The sequence below is a fragment of the Podarcis bocagei genome (assembly GCF_964188305.1).
Source record: "Podarcis bocagei genome assembly, chromosome: 9".
In the NCBI taxonomy this organism is placed as follows: domain Eukaryota; kingdom Metazoa; phylum Chordata; class Lepidosauria; order Squamata; family Lacertidae; genus Podarcis; species Podarcis bocagei.
Genome location: NC_138134.1, coordinates 8,273,981 through 8,297,232, shown reverse-complemented (window position 1 = coordinate 8,297,232; position 23,252 = coordinate 8,273,981). Strand labels below are relative to the sequence as shown.

General features: G+C 45.0%; 1 protein-coding gene across 5 annotated transcripts in view; it reads left to right on the top strand.

The window, feature by feature from the left end:
- The first annotated feature begins 2,432 nt into the window (after positions 1–2,432).
- LDB2 (LIM domain binding 2) overlaps positions 2,433–23,252 on the top strand; it is a 246,301-nt gene continuing 225,481 nt past the window's right edge. For 2 of the 5 annotated variants that reach the window (XM_081207872.1, XM_081207871.1), the window contains exon 1: positions 2,438–2,638. In XM_081207872.1, coding sequence (XP_081063998.1) covers positions 2,504–2,638 — 135 coding nt within the window. In that variant the 5' untranslated portion in view covers positions 2,438–2,503. Of the gene's footprint in view, positions 2,639–3,006; positions 3,421–23,252 lie in introns of those variants that run through there. The other 3 variants (XM_081207875.1, XM_081207874.1, XM_081207873.1) reach the window with 3 other exon arrangements.

The window sequence follows — 23,252 nt, the reverse complement described above, 5'->3', positions numbered from 1 at the left end:
CCCAGGAGCCGCGGCAAAGGTGTAAAAGAGCCACATGTGGCTCCGGAGCTGCGGGTTGCAGACCCCTGGACTACAACTCCCATCATCCCTGACCACTGGTCATGCTGGCTAGGAATGATGGGAGTTGTAGTCCAACAACATCTGGGGACCCACAGGTTGAGAAACACTGCCCTAAGTTGAAATCTCAGCTCTTCCTGCTTGCACCAAGTTCTACTTCTCAATTACAAAATTGCATGAAATAAGAATGTTGGGGAATGCTGGAGAATATGGCATTCTGAGTCCTGTTCTAGGAAATTCCTTGCATATAAACCCTGGTGTCTAGGACAGCCTAGGACTTGCCAATCAGAAGGTCGGCGGTTCGAATCCCCGCAATGGGGTGAGCTCCCATTGCTCGGTCCCAGCTCCTGCCAACCTAGCAGTTCAAAAGCACATCAAAGTGCAAGTAGATAAATAGGTACCGCTCCGGCGGGAAGGTAAACGGCATTTCCGTGCACTGCTCTGGTTCGCCAGAAGCGGCTTTGTCATGCTGGCCACATGAGCTGGAAGCTGTACGCCGGCTCCCTTGGCCAATAAAGCGAGATGAGTGCTGCAACCCCAGAGGCAGTCACGACTGGACCTAATGGTCAGGTGTACCTTTACCTTTACCTTTATCTGTGGTGGCCTGGGGGGCAGGGCATAGGGACCGGACCGGAAGTGAGCAGTCTTCACTCCAGTCCACTCCTAAAGAATAAAAGGCGTCTTGCACTGACATCAAGCATTGCATTTTGCCCCAGAGCATCACCCCCCCCCCGAGCCCTCCCTGTACTTGTATCTTTTCTTTTAGGCTCACCTTTCCCTTTCTAGGTTCCTGGGTGATGGTTGCTGCCTTTCGGAGCAGGGAAGGGATTTCCCCTGCTCCGCATGTTTTCCCTTCCCCATAGCAATTGTCACAACTTTGGCGGTTTTAGGTCTTGGGCAGAATCCTTTAGCCCCATATTCAGTGAGGGGTTGATGTGGCGAGTCATCCGTTCTCCGATATCAGGTTCCCCATCAAAGGGGTCTTGAGGGGAGCAGGGACAGAGCAAGGTGGGTGCAGCACATCCCAGGTGTCATCACCTAGGGGGGTGATATTCGGCGCGCCACCTGTCTACCTCCTGCCTACCCCAAAAGCTCAACAGCAATGACAATCACAGCCAGTATTTTTATACAGGGGTACCTCTGGATACAAACGGGATCCGTTCCGGAGCTCCGTTCGTCTCTAGAAGCAAACGTAACTAGTGACGGCACGTCTGCGCACGTGCGCGTCACCTTTCACCGCTTCTGCACATGCGCGTGAGGTCATTTTGAGCATCTGCGCATGCAGCGAAACCTGGAAGTAACGCGCTCCGTTACTTCCGAGTTGCCGCGGAGCGCAACTCAAACGCACTCAACCCTAAGCGCATTCAACCCAACGTATAGTAGATCGCAGTCCCTTGGGAGTCCAACTGGATTTCAATGGGGGGGGGGGTGCGTGACAAGAAATTTTCTGCACCGGGTACCACCTGACCATGCTACGCCACTGGAGGGGAGTCTCTGGCCACAAGTGCACAGCTGTGGGTCACAGTCCTCCCCTCAGCTGTGGGCAGTGGCATAGCGTGGGGGGTGCAGGGGGGGCCGGCCGCAACATCTGGGGGTTAGGGTTAGGGGGCGCAAATCCACGGGTTAGGGGGCGCAAATCCACGGGTTAGGGGGCGCAAATCCACGGGTTAGGGGGCGCAAATTACTTGCCTTGCCCCGGGTGCTGACAACCCACGCTACGCCACTGGCTGTGGGGATAAAGGGGGCCAGCTGTGTAAATGCACGTTGTGCAGCGTCCAGTTCCTGACTGACCCCGTCTACACGCCCAGGTTTCCTACATGCGAAATTGAACAAAGTTGTGGCCATTTTAATCCCGCAGAAGATGCTGTCCTGTGTTTTCCTCCTCCCTGAGGGACTGCGCCTGGGCAGGCAAATCAGGAAACAAGCCAACAAACTTTGAAGGGGCAGGATGCGTCTCTCGAGGCACGTTTCTGCTTGGGGGTTGCGATTGTGTGTGTATGTGGTGTTGTTGGCGACTTGGCTGGGTGAGGAAGCCGGGGAAGCGCCGACCCTCTTGCCCCCCACCCAGCCCAGTTCCTCACAGGAAACCTCCTTTTGTGTCACCCTGAGGAGAAAAAGAGAGGGGGGGGCAAAACCCCGCGTTGTTTTCGCAGGAGGCGGACAGGAAATGACCCCTTCTCCGCCGACGGCGCCTTGAAAAACAAGCTCCCCGCCAGTCTCGCGCCAGCCTCGCTCCCCGCCGCCCAGCCTCGCCGGGCTGCCCGCCTCGCCCGCGCCCGCCTTCCCCTCCCCGCCCGCCGGCCTCGCTCGCGCTCCCTCCCCGCGCGGGGAGCAGCAGCAGCAGCAGCAGCAGCCGCCCGCCCCGCGCTTCCCATGTGCTCGGCGCGGCTGTCGGCTGCCGCCGCCTCCCGCGCGCCCTGAGCCTCGCCGGCGAGCGGCGGCCAAGATGTCGAGCGCGGCGCCGCACGACCCCTTCTATTCTTCGCCCTTCGGCCCCTTCTACCGGAGGCACACGCCGTACATGGTGCAGCCCGAGTACCGGATCTATGAGATGAACAAGAGGCTGCAGACTCGCACCGAGGTGAGTCCCCCTTCTTCCTCCTCCGGCTGGGGAACTCGGCGCGCCGCTCTCCGCCCCAGGGGCAGCGGCGCATCCCGGGCACTGGAAGGGGCCACCGCCGGCTCCTATGCGGCGCAACTCTTCGCAAAAAAGCGCAGGCTGCACGGTGGGGGGGGGGAATGCAAGGCAGCCCACGAGACGGCTCGCTTTCAAATGCCCCTTTTGTGCAAGCGCGCAGGTTGGGGCCAGGTAACCTGACCTCTCTTTTTTGGGCATTTGCAATCGCAGCGTTCTCGAGGGGTCGCGTGCATTGAAGGAACGTGTGTGTGTGCCGTGCGCGCGTGTTTAAAAACAAACAAACCACGTTTCGGCGGCGGTGGATGTTACCTGTACTTCTTCCCACCCTGGTTATCAGCACTGAGCCCACGAAGGCAGAAAAGAGGGCTGGAGTTGGACAAACTTATTGCCTTATGCTGATGGCAGATACACACAGACCCTTCCATGTGTCTCTATTTTCCAGGGACGCCTCTGATTTAGAGAAGCCGTCCTGGTTTCTGATTTGATCCAGGAATGTCCTGCTTTTCCTTAGGATGTCCCTGTTTTTACTGGAGAAATGTTGGAGGGTATGGAGCCATCTGAAGGAAATCCTGTACAGGGAAGATTTTTTTAAAAGAAATGTGTTTATATGTGTTGGAAGCCGCCCAGAGTGGCTGGGGCAACCCAGTAAGATGTGTGGGGTACAAATAGCAAAATTATCACTAGGGAATGGGACATCCCTGTTTTCATTGGAGAAATGTTGGAGGGTATGTATCAATGAATGAGGTTTCTGTTATTCTGTTAACGGGAGGAATAAACAGTCCGGCATTTAACCCCACAAAGGATAACAGAAGCTGCATCCAGTATTTGTCTTGCTTTGTAATGTAGAATCTGCTGGTTTTGTACCACAACATGAGTGTGTGCGCGCCTGTATGTGTGTTTGACTTGAGTGATGTATAGCTGAGTAGAGAATCTCTTCACTGAAAAGAAGAATAGAAACATTAGGTTTGTCTTTCATCTAAAGCTAAAGCTGCTTCTCTTAATCAAATGATTCAAAGAAGTCATAATTCCGGGGTGTTCTTACATGAAGAATGTGTGGGGTGATAAATCTAGCAGGAGGGCTTCATTTCTTCCCTGTGTGCCTTCAACTATGCACAGTTACTTTTTTGTTTTCCTCAAGTGGTTTCTTTGAATGGGCTCAGCTGGGGAACAGAACACTTCAGAGAACTCAGACTTTTGGAAGTGAAAACGTCGACAATGTTACTGAATAATTTTGGCGTATTTTGTGAGTTCGGCTGGTGGTTATAATAGCATAACTTTTCAAGGGATCCCAAGGTTGTTGTAAAAGAAGCATACTTCTTAATTATTCCCTGCAGCTATAGACTGAATGTATGGGATCCAGGTAACAAGATGTAACCTGCTTTATGATTGGTGAATTGGTAGGCAGCAATTGAGTTCCAAGCACTAATAACATTCCTGTTTGGATCACCCTCCTCCTGCCCTTTATGTTTTAAACTGAGGTTGTGTTTTCCGTTTTGACTCTGGTTGTTGCTCTTGCAGTCTAGTTAATAGTTATTATGTTGCTGGAAGCTTGCAAGAATGAATGCTTTAAGAAGGTGACTTGCTTTAGGATGTTGTTTGTCAGTGTTCCTTGAATTTTTATGAATTGCCTCTCAATTTTTCCTGAAGTTAAATTCTGATGTGATTTCGGGGCAGTCCCTTTGACAAATTTCAAGGGGAGCAAAAGTAGTTTTGAAATTTCTCTGGGGGGTTACGCACAGGATAGCAGACTCTCCACTCCACCTCTTGGCCTCTTAAACTATAGTTTAATTATGGAAATTAAGATCAATTTTGGCTGCTGCAGTTTTCAATGATTGTAGCAAGTTTGCTTGAGTAGACCTACCCTTTCTTATGCTGGGTGAATGTTGTTGTTGTTGTTGTTGTTGTTGTTGGAAGACATTTCCCTGTAATTTGATTCATGAGAATTGAGTCAAACTAAAACAGTGGCTGGTTTAATTTGTTTGCTGTGTGCACAGGTGCGCCACTTTGTATTTAGGGGATGATGATAGTTTATTCTGACTTTCACAGACTTCTTAAACTTTGCCCTTCCTCTTTGTGGGATCTGAGGTTTACCACTACATCACTTCCCATGTGCATGCAACTATAAAGAAACAAAGAAAAAACCCAACATGACATTCCCTGCCCCCCAATAAATGTATATTCAAGATCATATTGGTTAAATTGAAGAACCTAGGAGATACTGCCCAACAGAAGTGGACTCACGTCTGTTCTGTTGGAGCAACTTCATATTGCAATCCTATTTTAAATGTGTGGATGCAATGAAAACATTCTGGCGAGTCATTTAAATTTTGCATCTAGTAGTGACTCTTTAAGATACACGCAACAGCGGTTTCTTCCATGCTAAAGAATTCAGGATACAGTGCCTTGTAAATAAAATACAGGAGTTTTTATCAGTATCTGATCTGATGTCAGCAGTAAATTCGGTTAGAGAACTCATTGTATTTTGTATGGCAAGATAAATGTTTGTCTTCTAAAAATGAGTACCTGCGCATTCATTTTATAATGGGAATTCTCCCCTGGGATTTAACTTTGGTGAATTTCTCAGAAATCTGTGAGCCCATTTTGAAAGCCCATTTCAGCAACTGACTGAGCCCTGGCTGAAATTGAGCCTCCACCCTGGTTTTTATACTGTTTTTTTATGTTAAATAATGATAAAGTGTCTTTATCAAATATCAAATAGCAAAGGCCAGCATGCATACTTCTGGAAACAAAGCTTTCTGAACCCCTGTGTCTTTTTACTTTACTGGCTAATAACGTGGAACGAAATCTGGCCAATGATACTTCATTCTTTTCCTTAAAGTGTGTGCCAACATGGCTTGCCACCTAACTGATGTGCTAAACAATGGTCATAAACTTATTCCCCCATGGTATGTACCCTGTTCCTGACTTCTGGACTGCCATATACCGTATTTTTCGCTCTATAGGACGTACATTCAGATCATGACATCTTCTCTTGATATGGGCAACAAACCCAGGAATGCCACAGAATAGTCACTCAGGAGTGAGCTGTAAAATAACACATTCTGTTTGGAATATTACTTAGGTGTATATCTAAGAATATTTATATTTACATTTATCTACACACACGACCGTATTTTTCCGCCTATAAGATGCCCCCATGTATAAGACGCCTCCTATTTTTGGGGACTCCGATTTAAGAAAATGGGGGGGGGAGATAGACCCGTGTATAAGATGCCCCCTAATTTTTGACATTATTTTTTAGGGAAAAAAACCTAGTCTTATGCATAGGGAAATACGGTATATGCTCTTAAAACGTATACTCCTAAAAATGAAAAATGTGAAGAGCTTCTGCAACAGTTTGTCATGGTGATGAGCAATTCCAAAATATTAACTGCAGGGTCAACAGCTGGTGTAGCTTTATGCCTAAGGTGTGGAACTGGAGAATTGCCAGGTTGAAGCCTGTCTCTGCTAAGTACTTACAAGATGATCTTTAGCAGGCCATTATTCTCTCAGCCTTGATGTTCCCATCCCACCCGCTCCATTGCTACGTGTGGATAATAACTGATGTCATTAGAATCATAGTACCATAGAGTTGGAAGGGACCCTGAGGATCACCTAGTCCACCCCCCTGCAATTCAGGAATTTGCAGCTGTCCCTTATGGGGATCAAACCTGCAACCTTGGTGTTACCAGTGAGCTAACCAACTGAGCTTTATAGGTTTGTTACAAGGAAAACAGATGGCATTTGTGTAGCGCTTTGAACGCTGTATAGAAGTAAAGAATTGTGATTAAGAAAGAAGTTTTAGCGATCTGTTTTAGCTAAGTATGGCACTCTTGTGGCAGAAGCAGGGAAAGTTCACGGGGGGGGGGCATTTATTCATGCCTTATCCCCTGACAAGTAGTGCCTCTACTCTTTATTGTCATCAAGGATTCTTCCACACCAAAGTGTGTTTTGTAGCACTAAGACTTAACCATTTGTAACGTTGCGCGTAGAATTCTGGGAACCTGTCCTACCAAGTTTTGTAGACCCTGAACAAAACAACTGAAAATAAGGTCAGTTGGAATCAACAGAACTGGCATTAGCCAAAGGAGAAAGGAGATAAAGTTTACATTCCCCCCCCCATGTTTTAGATTTAGTTTTTTGGGGGGCGGGTATTTTTTTTCTTCGTGGGTAGAATACAGCAAATGAAATATTTGGGTTTTTAATCTTTGTGATTCATTTAGCTAAACAATTTGGACATTGACATTGCTGTAAGCCCACAACGTGTGCGAGGGTTATCTTCTGGGAATCGTGCCTAAAGCCCAAATCATGTATAGTCAAAACACATTGGGTGCAGTGGTGGGTGGGACTGGCAAATTCTCCCCCCCCCCCCGGCACCAGCCCCATTTCTGCCTCCTTAATTTTTATTTTTTATAACAAGCACGTAAAACTGAATGTGCGCAAGTTAAATGCACACAAGTTTCAGGTATACTGTAGCAGGGGTCAGCAACCTTTTTCAGCCGTGGGCTAGTCCACTGTCCCTCAGACCATGTGGTGGGCCAGACTACTTTTTTTGGGGGGGGGGATGAACGAATTCCTATGCCCCACAGATAACCCAGAGATGCATTTTAAATAAAAGGACACATTCTACTCATGGAAAAAACACGCTGATTCCTGGACTGTTCGCGGGCCGGAATGAGAAGGTGATTGGGCCACATTTGGCCCACGGGCCTTAGGTTGCCTACCCCGGTACAGAGGAATCCCTCTTTATGTAGGCACTCTGTTCCCGACTGCCGTGCGTGTCAGCCCATTGCACGCCTCACCCTTTCGGCACTGAAAACGGCTCATGAGAGCACAGTTGTGCGTGACTTGAATGCATGTGAGTTGGGACTTGCCTGTACTTAATAAAAATTGAAGAAGAATAAATATTTTACTTATATAGTCGTACCTTGGTTGACAAACGCCTTGTGACTCAAACATTTTGGCTCCCGAACGCCACCAACCCGGAAGTGAGAGTTCCAGTTTGCGAACGTTCTTTGGAACCCAAACGTCCAACGGGACTTCCGTGGCTTCCGATTAGCTGCAGGAGCTTCCTGCAGCCACTCAGAAGCCACACCTTGGTTCCATGTTTGGACTTCTGGAGCAGATTCCATTCGACTTCCGAGGTACCACTGTATAGGAATTTTACAAAGGTCTGCTATCCAGGCTTCACAGGAGACTTGCAGGCTGTACTAACAGGAAGTTGGACCTTGATAGAGGAAATGCCGAACTCACTACCAATTATGGGACCACTTGTGCACTAATGCGATCTTTGCAGCTCTCGTCTGGGCATCCTTGCCGTCTGGAGGGAGGTGGGTGGCGACCAGGAGAGCATCTTCTATGTGATAGCACCACATCTGTGGAATGCTCTCCACAGGGTTGCTCATTTGACAATTTGAATGTGACAAGCCTGTGGGGAAAGGGCATGGTTCAGTGGTAGACCGCATGCTTTGCATTTGAAAAATCCAGGGTTCAATCTCTTGCATCTCAAAGTAAGGCTGGGAGTAATCCCATCTGAAATATTGGAGATCTGCTGCCACAACACTGGCCTAGATGGTCTGATCTGGCATAAAAACAGCATCCTCTGGCTTCAATCCACTGTTTTGCTTTCAGGTCGTTTTGTTGTCATTAGATTTTATGTTCAAGTTACCCTATTTTTCAGTCTATAAGACGCCCCCATGTATAAGACACCCCCTATTTTGGGGGACTTAGATTTAAGAAAATGGGGGGAGATGGCCCCATGTATAAGACGCCCCCTAAATTTTGACATTATTTTTTAGGGGGGGAACCGAGTCATATACACAGAAAAATACGGTATAACAAGAATTATTCCATATGGAAGAATAGCAAATAAATGGCTAACATAGATCAACAAATGAGAATGTTAATTCTCCAATCCAGAGGTGGGTGGGTGTGGGTGGGTGTGGGAGAGAGAGAGAGAGAGAGAGAGAGAGAGAGAGAGAGAGGGAGAGAGAAGGGCTGATTTTTGGAATGGTACACTCACATCTTAAGACTATGCAAGCACAAGAAGACTCTGGCGGATCAGACCAATGGGCAATCGGATGTAAAGCAAGAGTATGGCCTTGCATGCCTAAGATTCAATCTTCTTGTATTGTGAATAAGCTCGCAAGAACTGCCAGCCTGCAGTTGTTTTACTAGGCTGCTTAAAAGCCTGCTAGCTTGCATTTCCACACTGGAAGGAAGAGAACCTTCTCTCCCCAGCAGTCACATGGAAACACAGGCGGTAGCCACTGATAAAAACATAAATGCTTCTACCAACCTGGTGCAGGATTCCTCCTCTTCACTTGCATGTCAGCAGTTACCAGGTGAGCTGCTAAATACTAGACAGGCTCACATCTTTCCTCCTGCTATAGTTAAGTTTGGGGTAGAGGGGTCGCTATCCACTGTTCCAAATTGTATAAACCCATTAGTAACATTTCCCCTGAACTACCCCCCCCAAGTGATTTAATTTAGGAATCTCCCTTATACTGAGCCATGCCATTGGTCCTGCCCTTTGTCCACATTTGAAGGGCTGACCAGTTTGCTGTTGCTCATGAAAAATCTGACTGGGTTGTGTGTGTGTGTGTAATCTTGGCAGTCCATATTTTCTTCTTTCTCATTGTTTGGTCAGCATCTTTTACAGCTGTCTTTCCAATAGGATTTGTTGTTGTTTAGTCGTTTAGTTGTGTCGAACTCTTCGTGACCCCATGGACCAGAGCACGCCAGGCACTCCTGTTTTCCACTGCCTCCCGCAGTTTGGTCAAACCCATGCTGGTAGCTTCGAGAACACTGTCCAACCATCTCGTCCTCTGTCGTCCCCTTCTCCTTGTGCCCTCCATCTTTCCCAACATCAGGGTCTTTTCCAGGGAGTCTTCTCTTCGCATGAGGTGGCCAAAGTATTGGAGCCTCAGCTTCAGGATCTGCCCTTCCAGTGAGCACTCAGGGCTGATTTCCTTCAGAATGGATAGGTTTGACCTTCTTGCAGTCCATGGGACTCTCAAGAGTCTCCTCCAGCACCATAATTCAAAAGCATCTATTCTTTGGCGATCAGCCTTCTTTATGGTCTAGCTCTCAGTTCCATACATCACTACTGGGGAAAACATAGCTTTAACTATATGGACCTTTAACTATATGGACCAATCCTTCTGTGGGCACAGCAGGGGCGATCAGCCTACTTTACGGCTCTCACTTCCATACATCACTACTGGGAAAACCATAGCTTTAACTATAGGGACCTTTGTTGGCAAGGTGATGTCTCTGCTTTTTAAGAAGCTGTCTAGGTTTGTCATTGCTTTTCTCCCAAGAAGCAGGCGTCTTTTGATTTCGTGACTGCTATCACCATCTGCAGTGATCATGGAGCCCAAGAAAGTAAAATCTCTCACTGCCTCCATTTCTTCCCCTTCTATTTGCCAGGAGGTGATGGGACCAGTGGCCATGATCTTAGTTTTTTTGATGTTGAGCTTCAGACCATATTTTGCGCTCTCCTCTTTCACCCTCTAACCTGCAGTAATAAGCTTGTAGTGAACAAAACATTCTTAATTTGGTCAAGGCGGTGACATTGTTTTGTTTATTTCACTCAGGATTGTAGGACTTTCCTCCCTAGCAATTCTGGACTTGTATTTTAAACATTACCGTATTTTATACGTTTAATCAATGGGAGATTATTTATCTCAGTTGGGCCACTCTAACAAGAATCAGATTTCTCTCCAAACTGAAAATGAGCAATTTGAAATGTTCGCAAATTCTTTCCTAACACATTCAGAGATTTTTTTTTAAAAAAAATGAATCGTAGCGGTATAAGTATGTTATATAGACTGAAAGGTCTATATATCTGGGTTTTCTTTTATACCTCTACATTCTAATCATGCTTGTTTCTGGAGTAATTCAGAAGCTAACAGTAATAACACCACACTTGCCTTTCCAATTCCAGTACGTTTCATTGCAGTATGTTTGCATTTCTGCAACTTTTTGAACTTGCCTCCCCTTTGAATTTGCCTTTCCTGACAGTAGTACCTTGCATAAGATAAAGCACACAATCTTTGAATTGCCTAGGCTTATCCCTCATTGTACGAACACTAGGCGGATTCTAGCGATGGGATTTCTCAAATCTTTTCTTCCAAGGCTTTAGAAGTTAGTCCACACAGCTGGGTTTCTTTTTGTGCAGCAAATGTGTGTGATCAGTTTGTGCACACAACCTGCTTGCCTGTGTAAAAATAAATTTTATTGTTGTCAGAATACACTCCATAGTGTGAGCACTGCTACCGTAGGACTCAGTAGAACCCATTTCAGAAGCTTCAGTGTGGCAAGTCTTCCCTGTTGTGTAGGATTATGCGATGGCTGAAGTGGTGTGCTGGGGCCCTTGCAAGTGAAGGCAGACTGTTGGAACGCAACTGCTGCTCTTATATAGGGATTGGGCTGGATCTAGACCCATCAATAAAGCGTTTCAGGAAAACACGTTCTAAATTTCATTAAGGGAAATCATGTGGGGAAAGACGGGACTCCCCAGCGCCACCTGGTGTCACAGTGTTATAAGACATATACCGTATTTTCGCTCTATAAGACGCACCAGCACCAGACCATAAGACGCACCTAGTTTTTGGAGGAGTAAAACAAGAAAAAAATATATTCTGAATCCCAGAAGCCAGAACAGCAAGAGGGATCTGGCTTCTGGGATTGCCGCGCGAAGCCTCTCCCGGGCAGCGGGATGAAGGCTCCCCCTGCCCGGAAGAGGCTGCGTGCGGCTAAGCCAGAAGCCAGGACAGCAAGCAGGATCTGGCTTAGCCACGCGAAGCCTCCGCAGGGTTGCGCAGCGCTCCCTCTCGCTGTTCTGGCTTCTGGGATAGCTGTGCAGCCTGCATTCACTCCATTAGACGCACACACATTTCCCCTTACTTTTTAGGAGGGAAAAAGTGAGTCTTATAGAGCAAAAAATACGGTAAAGTGCTTTTTCTTTGCCAGTATAGTTTGAGTCCTTGGTCTAAGTCTGACTGCTGCTGAAGCAACAGCAGAGCTTTGCTTTCTGTTAGTATTCAGACTGAATGTTGCAGAAGGTAGCCTCACCACAGAGCAGAACGGGGGGATTATTATTAGTATAATTAATCAATGAATTAAATTTGTATACACCTTTCATCTAAAGGTCCCAGGATGTGTCACAGCAGACTGTGGGAACATCCAATACTTTTACTTAATGGCGTCATTTGCTAATTTAGCAGCTAGAACATGTTACGGAATTGGAAGGAATTTATGAATTAAAATTACAATTCAACTGTGATAGCAGTATTAGTATTTTTTTAAGAGCTGCTACGGCTTAGTTTTTAAGATGAAAAGTACCCCCAAGTTTATGTTTGCCTTTTATTCTACAGATTTATTCTGTGTTCTGATTCCGTCATTGTGAAACTAAGGCATCTTCATGTACGGCAATGTTAAGGCTGGAATAGCATATTGTTACATAGAAAGGTGCAATATTTTCTCTAGAGTGGTCATTCGTTGCTGCTGTGTTTGTTGGATGGAATGTGGTAACACAATCACCTATTTGTTCTTGTTCACGTAATAAGTGGTTTAGCCTGGCTATATACATATGGCAAAAATATATAGTATAACACGGAATGGAGAGAATGGATCTTGTACAGGTGGAGGATTCTAGTTCTGAGTGCAGCTCCAGATACACAATATTGTTATGATTTTGTGGGTCCCAAACCTCTCTAATCCCTGGATCCAGCAAGTGTTAAAATCTAAGTCAAGTTTATTTATTTAGTGCTTTCACCAGAGCAAAAAATGTACTTGCTAGTGGTAAGATAGCCACATGTGGATTATGTGGTTATTCCCCCTATGTTTGGCCCAGTTGTAGTGATTCTACACAGTGGATGGACACCGTTATGAACGAGTGTTCAATAAGAGTTATGTTGTGAAATGCCCTGAGATCTGCAGATGAAGGCTAGTATACAAAAGAAAGAAAGAAAGAAAGAAAGAAAGAAAGAAAGAAAGAAAGAAAGAGAAAGAAAGTAGGTGTGCAGGCAAAAGACAGATTTTTTGCTTAACAGAGTTTGTCTTGCATTGATAACAATGCTATAGGTTTCTTTAAATCCTCCCATTTCACATTGTGGAGTAGTATATGTTTTCATTTTCTTTGGAAGATAGCATGTTGGGATCTTATCATTTATTTCTATTTTTCCCCCCCTGTAGAAATGTATAAACAGAGCACAAATATACTCCCTTAAGCAGACTCCACAGCCACTGATCCTTCCTTAGTCTCCCAAAGATGCCCCAAGGATCCAATTTTTTTATTTATTTACGATTTTCAGTTTTATACATTTCAATAACTTTACAGTCATTTTAACATTTCAAAACTTGACTTCCTCTCCCCTCTTTCTGCGGTTCCTTAATTTATTTATTTTTATATTTTCTGCGTGTTCCAAATTAACTTAATTTACTCATTTTTTCATGTACTTTAAATATATACTCTTATAAAACTGCAGGTTGTCACAGTAAGCCTGCCAGTGCTCTTATCTGTTTACAGTTTATTTGTAAATATTCAATAACCCATCTCCATTATTTTATATAAAAAATTTGTTATCTTTATTTCTTATTTTTCCGGTGAGTTTCGCCATTTCTGCATATTCCATAACTTTTTGTATCCGTTCTTCTTTCACTGGGACTTCTTCTTCTTTCCAATATTTGGGCAAGTAGCATTCTTGCCACTGTAGTCACATACATGAATAAATTTCTATACGGTTTGAGTAGTTCTATTCCTATAATTCCCAAAAGGAAAGCTTCTGGGTTTTGTTTTGTTTTTTAACAAATGTTATTTTAAACACCTTTTTCAATTTATTATATATCATTTCCTAGTAAGCTTTTACCTTACTACAAGAGCACCAATGTCCCAAGGCAACTCACACCTGATGGAAGACTGGCACCAAACTTTGCCACTTCCAGTTAGCCATGCTAAATCTGATAGGTATTGGATTCCAAGGACTGGAGAGAGGTTTCCTGTAATCTCAGACTATCAACATGCTTCTGAGAAATCCCTGATCTCTGTCAGGCAACATCGTAGGAAATGAAAATAGATCCATTTGCAGTAATCAAGAATCTCAACAGTGACATGAAATTTTCTCTTTGCTGCAAGTGGGTCCTCAGTTTTGCATGGGTGCTACTGCAAGGTTGTTGCTGGTCTTCTGAATTTATCCCAACACACTACAGTGTGTATACCCAGTACGGCAACCTTCACTATCGGTTTCTTTCCAGCAGTTTTGGACCCCAAACAGCCAAAGGGTCACCAGTTTGGTGAATGCCACAATACAGGAACTTCAGTTTCAGCCTGAAGTTTGACATTCTGCTAACCATTACTTGCATTTCGAACAAAAGGTATCAAAATTCTTACAGCAGGCAACTGGCAACAATGCAGAGATTAAACAAGGACTAGCGGCGAGGGAGGGGAATTATTCATAAAGTCACAGGAGGAATCCGTCAGTGGCTGTTCTGTGAGAAGAAAGAATTGAAATCTATCAAGTATGCTAATTATTCTGAATTAGGTTTTTGCTTGAATATACTTGGCACCTCAGAAGCCAGCAAGTGGGCTTTTGTTTGTCCTCCCCCCAGTGTATTTTTATAATTGCTAAGTAGCGTAGCAAGAGGACATTAAATGAGTAGATTAGGGAATAGAATATTTTCTCTCCCTCCCCCTTTTAGGTCCAGTAAATTGGTTAATTTATTGATCATATATGCTAATCCCAGTGAGATTCTTCCTGAGCGTGCAGAGCTTTGGGAGCCAAAACTGCACCCGTGCACACAACAGCCAAATATCAACACAAAAATTTTAGTGAATGGAAAGATTCTGAGGGGGCAAAACACCCGAAAGCTGCCCCATAATAATTCAGTGGCATGGACTGTTCATTGGCCAAGTGGACAAAAGACTACCAGGTAGGTAGGAAGGGTGACTAGAACAGAGTTGCTGGATAATAATAATAATAATAATAATAATAATAATAATACAATCATACCTCAGGTTAAAGACGCTTCGGATTAAATCTTTTCAGGTTGAGTCCCGTGGCGACCCAGAAGTACCGGAAAGGGTTACTTCCGGGTTCTGCTGCTCGCACATGCGCAGACGCTCAAAATGACATCATGCGCAGAAGTGGCAAATCATGGCACGCGCAGACGCGGGTTGTGTTCTGCTCGAGTTGCCAACGGGGCTCCGGAACGGATCCTGTTCGCAACCAGAGGTACCACTGTAATAATAATAATACCCCCCCCAATCTGGCTGGGTTTCCCCAGCCACTCTGGGTGGCTTCCAACACATATAAAAACATAACAAAACATCAAGCATTAAAAACCTCATGATACAGGGCTGCCTTCAGATGTCTACTAAAAGTTATATAGCTGTTTATTTCCTTGACATCTGATGGGAGGGCGTTCCACAGGGCAGGCGCCACTACCGAGAAGGCCCTCTGCCTGGTTCCCTGTAACTTGGCTTCTTGCAGCGAGGGAACCACCAGAATGCCCTTGGCGCTGGACCTCAGTGTCCGGGCAGAATGGTGGGGGTGGAGATGCTCCTTCAGGTATACTGGGCCGAGGCCGTTTAGAGATTTAAAGGTCAGTGCCAGCACTTTGAATTGTGCTTGCAGCCAGTGTCGATCCTTTAGGACCGGTGTTATATGGTCCTAGTCAGTTGTTCCCAGTCACCAGTCTAGCTGCCGCATTCTGGATTAGTTGCAATTTCCAAGTCTACTTTCAAAGGTAGAGCACATTGCAATAGTCCATCCTGCAATACACAAAGAGAGAGAGAGAGAAAAGCTTGTGAGAGAGGGAGAGAAAGATTGAGATTCTCCCCGTATAAAGCACCAGCTCATCTCTTCCACATTGAAAAGCTATTTTTAAATGCAGGACTGAAAGAGAGAGCTGCCCAAAGATATTGATGAAGAATGTGGCCCCTCCCTCCAATCCCCAACAGGCAGAAGAAGAAGAAGAAGAGTTTGGATTTGATATCCCGCTTTATCACTCCCCTTCAGGAGTCTCAAAGCGGCTAACATTCTCCTTTCCCTTCCTCCCCCACAACAAACACTCTGTGAGGTGAGTGGGGCTGAGAGACTTCAGAGAAGTGTGACTAGCCCAAGGTCACCCAGCAGCTGCATGTGGTGGAGCGGAGACGCGAACCCGGTTCCCCAGATTACAAGTCCACCACTCGGACATAGTGTGAAACATTTTAAAAGGAAAGCCCTTGCTAAGGGAAATTCCAAGGCAAACGCCGCTCATTGTCCCCAGATTGCAGGTTCCGAGGGACAGCTTCTGGAAAAGAGAGACTTATAGCACCCCTGCTGTGAGAGCTCGCAGGGAAAGCTGCAGGTCAGGCTCTCTTGTGCTGCCCAGAAGTATTAGGTTGGGTTGAAACTGGTAAAATAATTTATAGAACAAACCTGCGTTGCTAAATAGCCCCTTAGACCAACTTCCAGACCAAAGCAAGCATTTAATTGCATGCAAAACCTCATGCACCATCGACTTGCTAGCCGACAGGTTGCACTATTGAAATATTCGATAGCTAAAATAAATAGATAAATTTTGCACAATTCCCCCTGTTACTTCCCTCTTGCAATATGCGCATCCTAAGGTGTACACACAGTTTGTGGAAGGTGACAGTCAGGTTGTAGAGGTGCCTCGTTTCAATGGGGTTTGCACTTTCAAATTTGCCTTGCAATTCTCTGCAATGTTGCAGGGATTCTGTAGCAGTTGCTCAGGGGTTCGTTGTAGAAAGCGTTCTATGAAGATGGGGAGTTTGAGAACCGTTGCCCTTGCGCAGAGCTTTCAAAGTGAAATGTGGCAACTCTAGGTTGCTGATGACAGTTGTTTGTTGGGAGGAATGACCCTAGGGATAAAGAGTAGCAGCCACACCCAACCTATGAGGGATCACGAAGTTCTCTATATAGGACTGTACATGTCTTATATCATTAGAACTTAGAACCATAGAATTGTAGAGTTGGAACCCCCTGCAAAGCAGGAATCTTTTGCCCATCGTAGAGCTCAAACCCACAATCTTGAGATTAAGAGTCTCTTGTTCTGCAGGCTGAGCTAAGCCCAGAGCTTGCTGCAACAACCCTCCTATCTGTATGAAATTGTCACTTGAAAACGGTGTGAGTGCTGCCCATCCCCCATTGTGATCTGGAGACGTTGAAGCAGACACAACAGTTGTGTAGAGAATTTCAGTAGGTGTGGCTTTTTTCAGTCCTGCTTACCAAGCTGCTCCTGAAATTGCATTTCCTTGTCCACAACTGGCAAAGGTACAGGGAGCCTGGCTTTCTTTGCATCTGGCTGTGCTATGCTGGAGGCAGAAAGCAAAATATCACCTGATTTTTAATTGGAGCATGGGTGGCGCTGTGGGTTAAGCCACAGAGCCTAGGGCTTGCTGATCAGAAGGTTGCGGTACGAATCCCCGCGACGGGGTGAGCTCCCATTGCTCGGTCCCTGCTCCTGCCAACCTAGCAGTTCAAAAGCATGTCAAAAGGTACCACTCCGGCGGGAAGGTAAACGGCATTTCCATTCGCTGTTCTGGTTCGCCAGAAGCGGCTTAGTCTTGCTGGCCACATGACCCGGAAGCTGTACGCTGGCTCCCTTGGCCAAAAAAGTGAGATGAGTGCCGCAACCCCAGAGTCAGCCACGACTGGACCTAATGGTCAGGGGTCCCTTTATCTTTACCTGATTTTAGGCACTTACCTGGAGGCCACCATCATGTTACACAGTTTTACCTTTACACACAATGTCTGTGTGTTCCGTGGCAGTAGATGCAAGTTTCCAGCATTGAAACATCATCATTTGTAACACCTTCCAACATGGTAAGAATTGTACTATGTCCCTGCTGCTAACCAGGTTCTTGGTGAAAATTCTCCTGGGGGGATGCTGCAGACAGCTGCAGACATGGAACCATTTAAACACAGAACCAGGCAAAACATATGGAACTGACAAAGTCATCCAGTTTGGCTCTCTCCTGCACGAGGGTGCCAGCCTGAATTAGTGCATTCTTCATTGTGGCACTGCTGCTTTTGAATGCCTATCAATGCTTGCATCGCTCCTCCTTTCTCTAGTTTTAGGGAAATGCTGAAAAAGATCTGCCTGTTTGGTTAAGCTTTTAGAAATACTAAGAATTTGTGGCAGCTGCTGATCTTAAATTGAGCTTTGGTTCTGTTTTTAAGGTTTGGCTGTTTTGATTTGCATGTGTCCCTGTGCTTTGTACCTTGCCATGCATGGGCAATTAGTAAAGCGGAAAAGCAATAAATAGAATTGGCTGTGTTAACTGGGGGGTGCCTGGGTAGAGATTTGGGAGGTGAGGGAGGGAGGGTAATAGATCTGATAAAGGACAGGGGAGGGGAGAGTAAAAATAAACGCTCTCTTGAAATTTAGTAAATGTTATCCTAGACCCTTTAACAACTTTTGGATCATGTTGATCCCTGTCATAAAAGGAAATGAATTCTGTTCATCAACATCTTCCTGAGAACGTAATTTTAACTAACAGGCATTAAATGCAGCATTGTAGGAAAAATTCAAGGAGTTCTTCCCTTTCCTTTAGAAAATATGAACAGTGCTATCAATGAATTGGCAAAAGGCTCCTCTGAATTTTTCCGTCCAGCTCTGCCTGTGCACTTGTTCAAATGGGATTTGGAAGGCTATGTTGCTGATTTTGCATTGGCAAATTATCATTTTTGCCAGCCTTATAACCTGCCCTCCCTCTGCTGCCTTTCTCCCTCAGTTTTCTCAGCACTGCATCCAGGCACTCAGATATTTTTCAGCTTATTTCTAAGGCATCAGCCAGAGTAGCCGGGTGCTTAGCTGCTAGGGGAAAAGGCAAAATTCAATTAAATGCCTAGCTGCTTAGACTGGGGTTCAGACTTTGACTGGTAGTATCTACGGCTTGTTGCTGGTGACTTGGTAGACCCACAGTCTCTGCAATATATCAGGCAATAGACACTGTGGAATTTTCTGTGAAGTTAAAAATAGATTTTAGAAAATAGAGCCCTAGGAGTATGTATGACTTTACGTAAGATAAGGGAAACTAAAAAAAAAACAAGCTGATGGTTGCAGTAACAGTTTTGAATGTATTATTGAAAGGGAGTTTATGGTTGAATTTTACATTTTCACAATTATGGGGGAGGCAACCTCCTCCCAAAACGATGAGGGGAGGGGAGCTTCAAGGATAACCTTTGATAGGTCTAATGCCCCCCTCCCTTCCACAAGTTCTCAGTGTGGCTTGCAAATAATTAAATCAAATTAAAATATAAACACTGAAGCAACAGCATTTATAAGAGAAGTATATACACAGCAGTTTCGTGGAAAGCAGCTTTCTGTCTTGGTTAAAATAAATTTTGTCGGGCTATCAAATGACCCCAGTGTAAAGTTGTATTTTTTTTAATCACAGAACTAATCAGCTGATCAAATAATGTTACACTTTTACATATATGACATTTGGGGCTGTTTTAATGAACATTGTTTTGGAAATCTTTCTACGTTTATACAGATAAGTAAAACTTTGGAAGATTGCTCTGACTTCAAATCCATTTTTTTTACCTTACAAGTCTATTGCTAATTCATTGATCGGCGCATTTCACATTGCTCTCAATAGAAGAGAAATGGGCTGAATCTAAAGAAATTGATGTGCATATGTGAATTAGTAGCATAATCCGGACACCGTAGCTAAATGTAAGAGTTGCTACTTCTACCAGAGGGGTGTATGTGTATGCAGAACAGCCAGTGTTAATTCCACATTAATTCTCTTAAACGTATAAAAACTGTAACTATTCACTGACTGTTACAAGCTTGAAAGAAATGGTCACATGGCAGTTCTGCTAATAGTATGATTTGGATTTCTTTGCACTGAGCTATCATTCTGCCAAGATAATACAGTGGTACCTCGGGTTACAGACGCTTCAGGTTACAGATGCTTCAGGTTACAGACTCCGCTAACCCAGAAGTAGTACCTTGGGTTAAGAACTTTGCTTCAGGATGAGAACAGAAATCGCCCAGTGGCAGCGGGAGGCCCCATTAGCTAAAGTGGTACCTCAGGTTAAGAACAGTTTCAGGTTAAGAACGGACCTCCAGAACGAATTAAGTTCTGTACCTGAGGTACCACAGTATACTCATTGAGATGGAATTGCCAACATCATAACCAAGCCTGAATGTTGCCATACAGCTGTGGTTCAGCTACCTGGAGACCACACTGCTTGATGGGGTTCTGACATAATCTTTGTGGCTTCCTAGTAAGTAGACATTCAACCAGCTGTAAGTAGTTTTAATTGGGAACTTTAATGATTGTGCCTCTAAAATGTATGGCAGTTATACTTGTGCATTTTGGAGGGGTTCAACAGGGTAGGGAAACCTATGGCATACCTATAAAAGAGAAATGGGTACATTTCTCATTTTCAGGCATCATTCAGTCCGGTGGTTTGCAAGGTTTTTGCACTAATTGTACCCTTTTCACATCCCTTTACCTGCTAAGTAGTTGCTGCACCCTAGCCACAAAACCTCTGCATATTGCAAAGGATTCTTGGCAGTTTTAGGGTATCGTCTCAGTTCCTGTAAAGCACTGACCAAGATTTCTGGACCTTGCTGTTAAACCAGGGGTCTGCAACCTTTAAGACAAAAAGAGCCACTTGGACCACCCGTTCCCGAAGGAAAAAAAACTGGGAGCCGCAAAACCATTGCGACATTTAAAGCATGCGCGCCACTGCCCTCCGATCTGACAGCGGGCGGGAAGGTGACGTCGGGACAGTGCGTGACTAATGCACGCACTGCCCCCAGGTGACGTCACAGCCAGTACAGTGCCCGCCACAGTGGGGAGTGTCGGGGCGCACAATGCGCCTCCTCCTCTTGCTAGTATCCGCCCCGGAGCCGCGGCAAAGGTGTAAAAGAGCCACATGCGGCTCCGGAGCCGCGGGTTGCAGATCCCTGTGTTAAACAGAGAGAGCATAAACAGAGAGAGCGTCCTAAACATGCTATGGCTATGTGTTACAGGGAAGTACTATTACCAATCTTATGTTGCACACAATCTAAGATTACACAAAACTTCCACTATCTATTTTTGATGAAAAGCAGCCTCAGGAGGTTCTTATTCTGAGCAGGGGTGCAAATGGAAGGGAGAGGGTGTTCAGCCCCCTTCCCCACAGTTGCTTTTCCATTCAAAATCAGCCTTCCAAAACCACTTTCTTCTTGCAAGGTCCCAGATGAGTTTTCACCTCAGTAAGCATCTGAAATCCAGGCAGCGGGGTAGTCATTGGGAGGTTTTGAGTAGGGAAACAGATTATGGGGAAGAGTTAAGTAATCTGTCTGCCACCATTCACAAAGCCTTGGGGCTACATTGTCATAATCATCATTATTATTTAAAACATTATCATAGAGGCTGCATTCCATGTGTCTATGCTCTAAACGGCCTCGGTCCAGTATACCTGAAGGAGTGTCTCCACCTCCATCGTTCTGCCCAGACACTGCAGTCCAGTGCCAAGGGCCTTCTGGCAGTTCCCTCGCTGCGAGAAGCCAAGTTACAGGGAACCAGGCAGAGGGCCTTCTCGGTAGTGGCACCCACCCTGTGGAACGCCCTCCCTCCAGATGTCAAAGAGAAAAATAACTACCAAACTTTTAGAAGACATCTGAAGGCAGCCCTCTTTAGGGAAGTTTTTAATGTTTAATAGGCTATTGTATTTTAGTGTTTTGTTGGAAGCTGCCCAGAGTGGCTGGGGAAACCCAGCAAGATTGGCAGGGTGTAAATAATAAATTATTATTATTATTATTATTATTATTATTATTATTATTATTATTATTATTAGGTAAAGGTAAAGGGATCCCTGACCATTAGGTCCAGTCGTGGCCGACTCTGGGGTTGCGGCACTCATCTTGCTTTGCTGGCCGAGGGAGCCGGCGTTTGAGGGAGCTGGCCAGGTCATGAGGCCAGCATGAGTAAGCCGCTTCTGGTGAACCAGAGCAGCACACGGAAGTGCCGTTTACCTTCCCGCCAGAGCGGTACCTATTTATCTACTTGCACTTTGACGTGCTTTCGAACTGCTAGGTTGGCAGGAGCAGGGACCGAGCAACGGGAGCTCACCCCATTGCGGGGATTCGAACCGCCAACCTTCTGATCAGCAAGTCCTAGCCCATGTCCCATTATTATTATTACTATGTGCAAAATGTAGTTTCTCCTTCACTGAGGAGCCCAGGATTCTTAAGAACACTGTTTGAAAATTACAGTACTGACCAAGTCAGAAATGGACTGGTTGATACTAGCTCCGTTGTCTGTGCCAAGGCAATTTCACATAGGCTCTGATGTTGTACAAACACTGGGGAAAGAAGGCTTATTTTACTAGAGGATGTGAACAAGAAGCTGACATAGTTTTGTAGGCGATTAGCAATCCTTGGTGAGAAATACAGTGTAATCGAAGGAAGTTTGACATTGAGATAGGGGAAAGGAGAATTTGTGTATTAATGAGCAGCGGTTACTTGTTGGCCTCTGAGTGTTGAGGAACAGAAGTTGTGTTTTTATGGATATTGGAACACTTCTAAACAATTGTACAGCATTGAGAAAGAGCACAAGGTTATAATTCTTCCAGCAAATGCAAATACTACTGTGTATGTTATGGAAGACACTTGTAACACAACAAAATACAGTATGCAGGCATGTACAGAATGAGGATACTGGCAACATGCATGTGGATTGGTGTTTTTAAATTGTAATCTAAGTGACAACTTGACCTGCATGTTTTAAGAATGTAAAACCTATTTGTGACATGTTTGTGCCTTTATTTGCTCTCTTCGTAACTTATTTCTGAAACATTGTAACTTTTGCTACACTTTTTCTCATGTCTTGTTTTAAAAATTGTCATACTGTTAGTTTTTAATTTCATATACCGTATTTTTTTCTCTGTAAGACTCACTGTTTCCCTCCTAAAAAGTAAGGGGAAATGTGTGTGCGTCTTAGGGAGCGAATGCCGGCTGCACAGCTATCCCAGAAGCCAGAACAGCAAGAGGGATTGCTGTTTTCACTGCGCAGCGATCCCGCTTGCTGTTCTGGCTTCTGAGATTCAGAATATTTTTTTTCTTGTTTTCCTCCTCCAAAAACTAGGTGCATCTTGTGGTCTGGTGCGTCTTATAGAGTGAAAAATATGGTAATTTAGTTGCTATGAAGTGGAGAAGGAAGAGTACAACTTATTTCTGAAACATTGTAACCTTTGCTTCAATTTTTTTCATGTCTTGTTTTAAAAATTATCATACTGTTAGTTTTTAATTTCATATAATTTCGTTGCCATTAAGTGGAGAGGAAGAGTACAAATGTTGCAATAGATCAATGAAATAAACACTGCTTAACTTTCCTAGTCTTAACAGGACTGGCTGGGACTAGGAAACACCATGCGATGGGAACTCCAGCCCCTTCATGATCTCCCAGGATAGTTTACTTCACAATATTGTTAAGATAAAAGGATAATCCCACAGCTGTGGTGGCTCTGGAATACAGGATGAGAGACTTGTTAGGATCCTGAGATCTGCAAGGGAGAAGTGCATTGAGAAGCTGCACCAT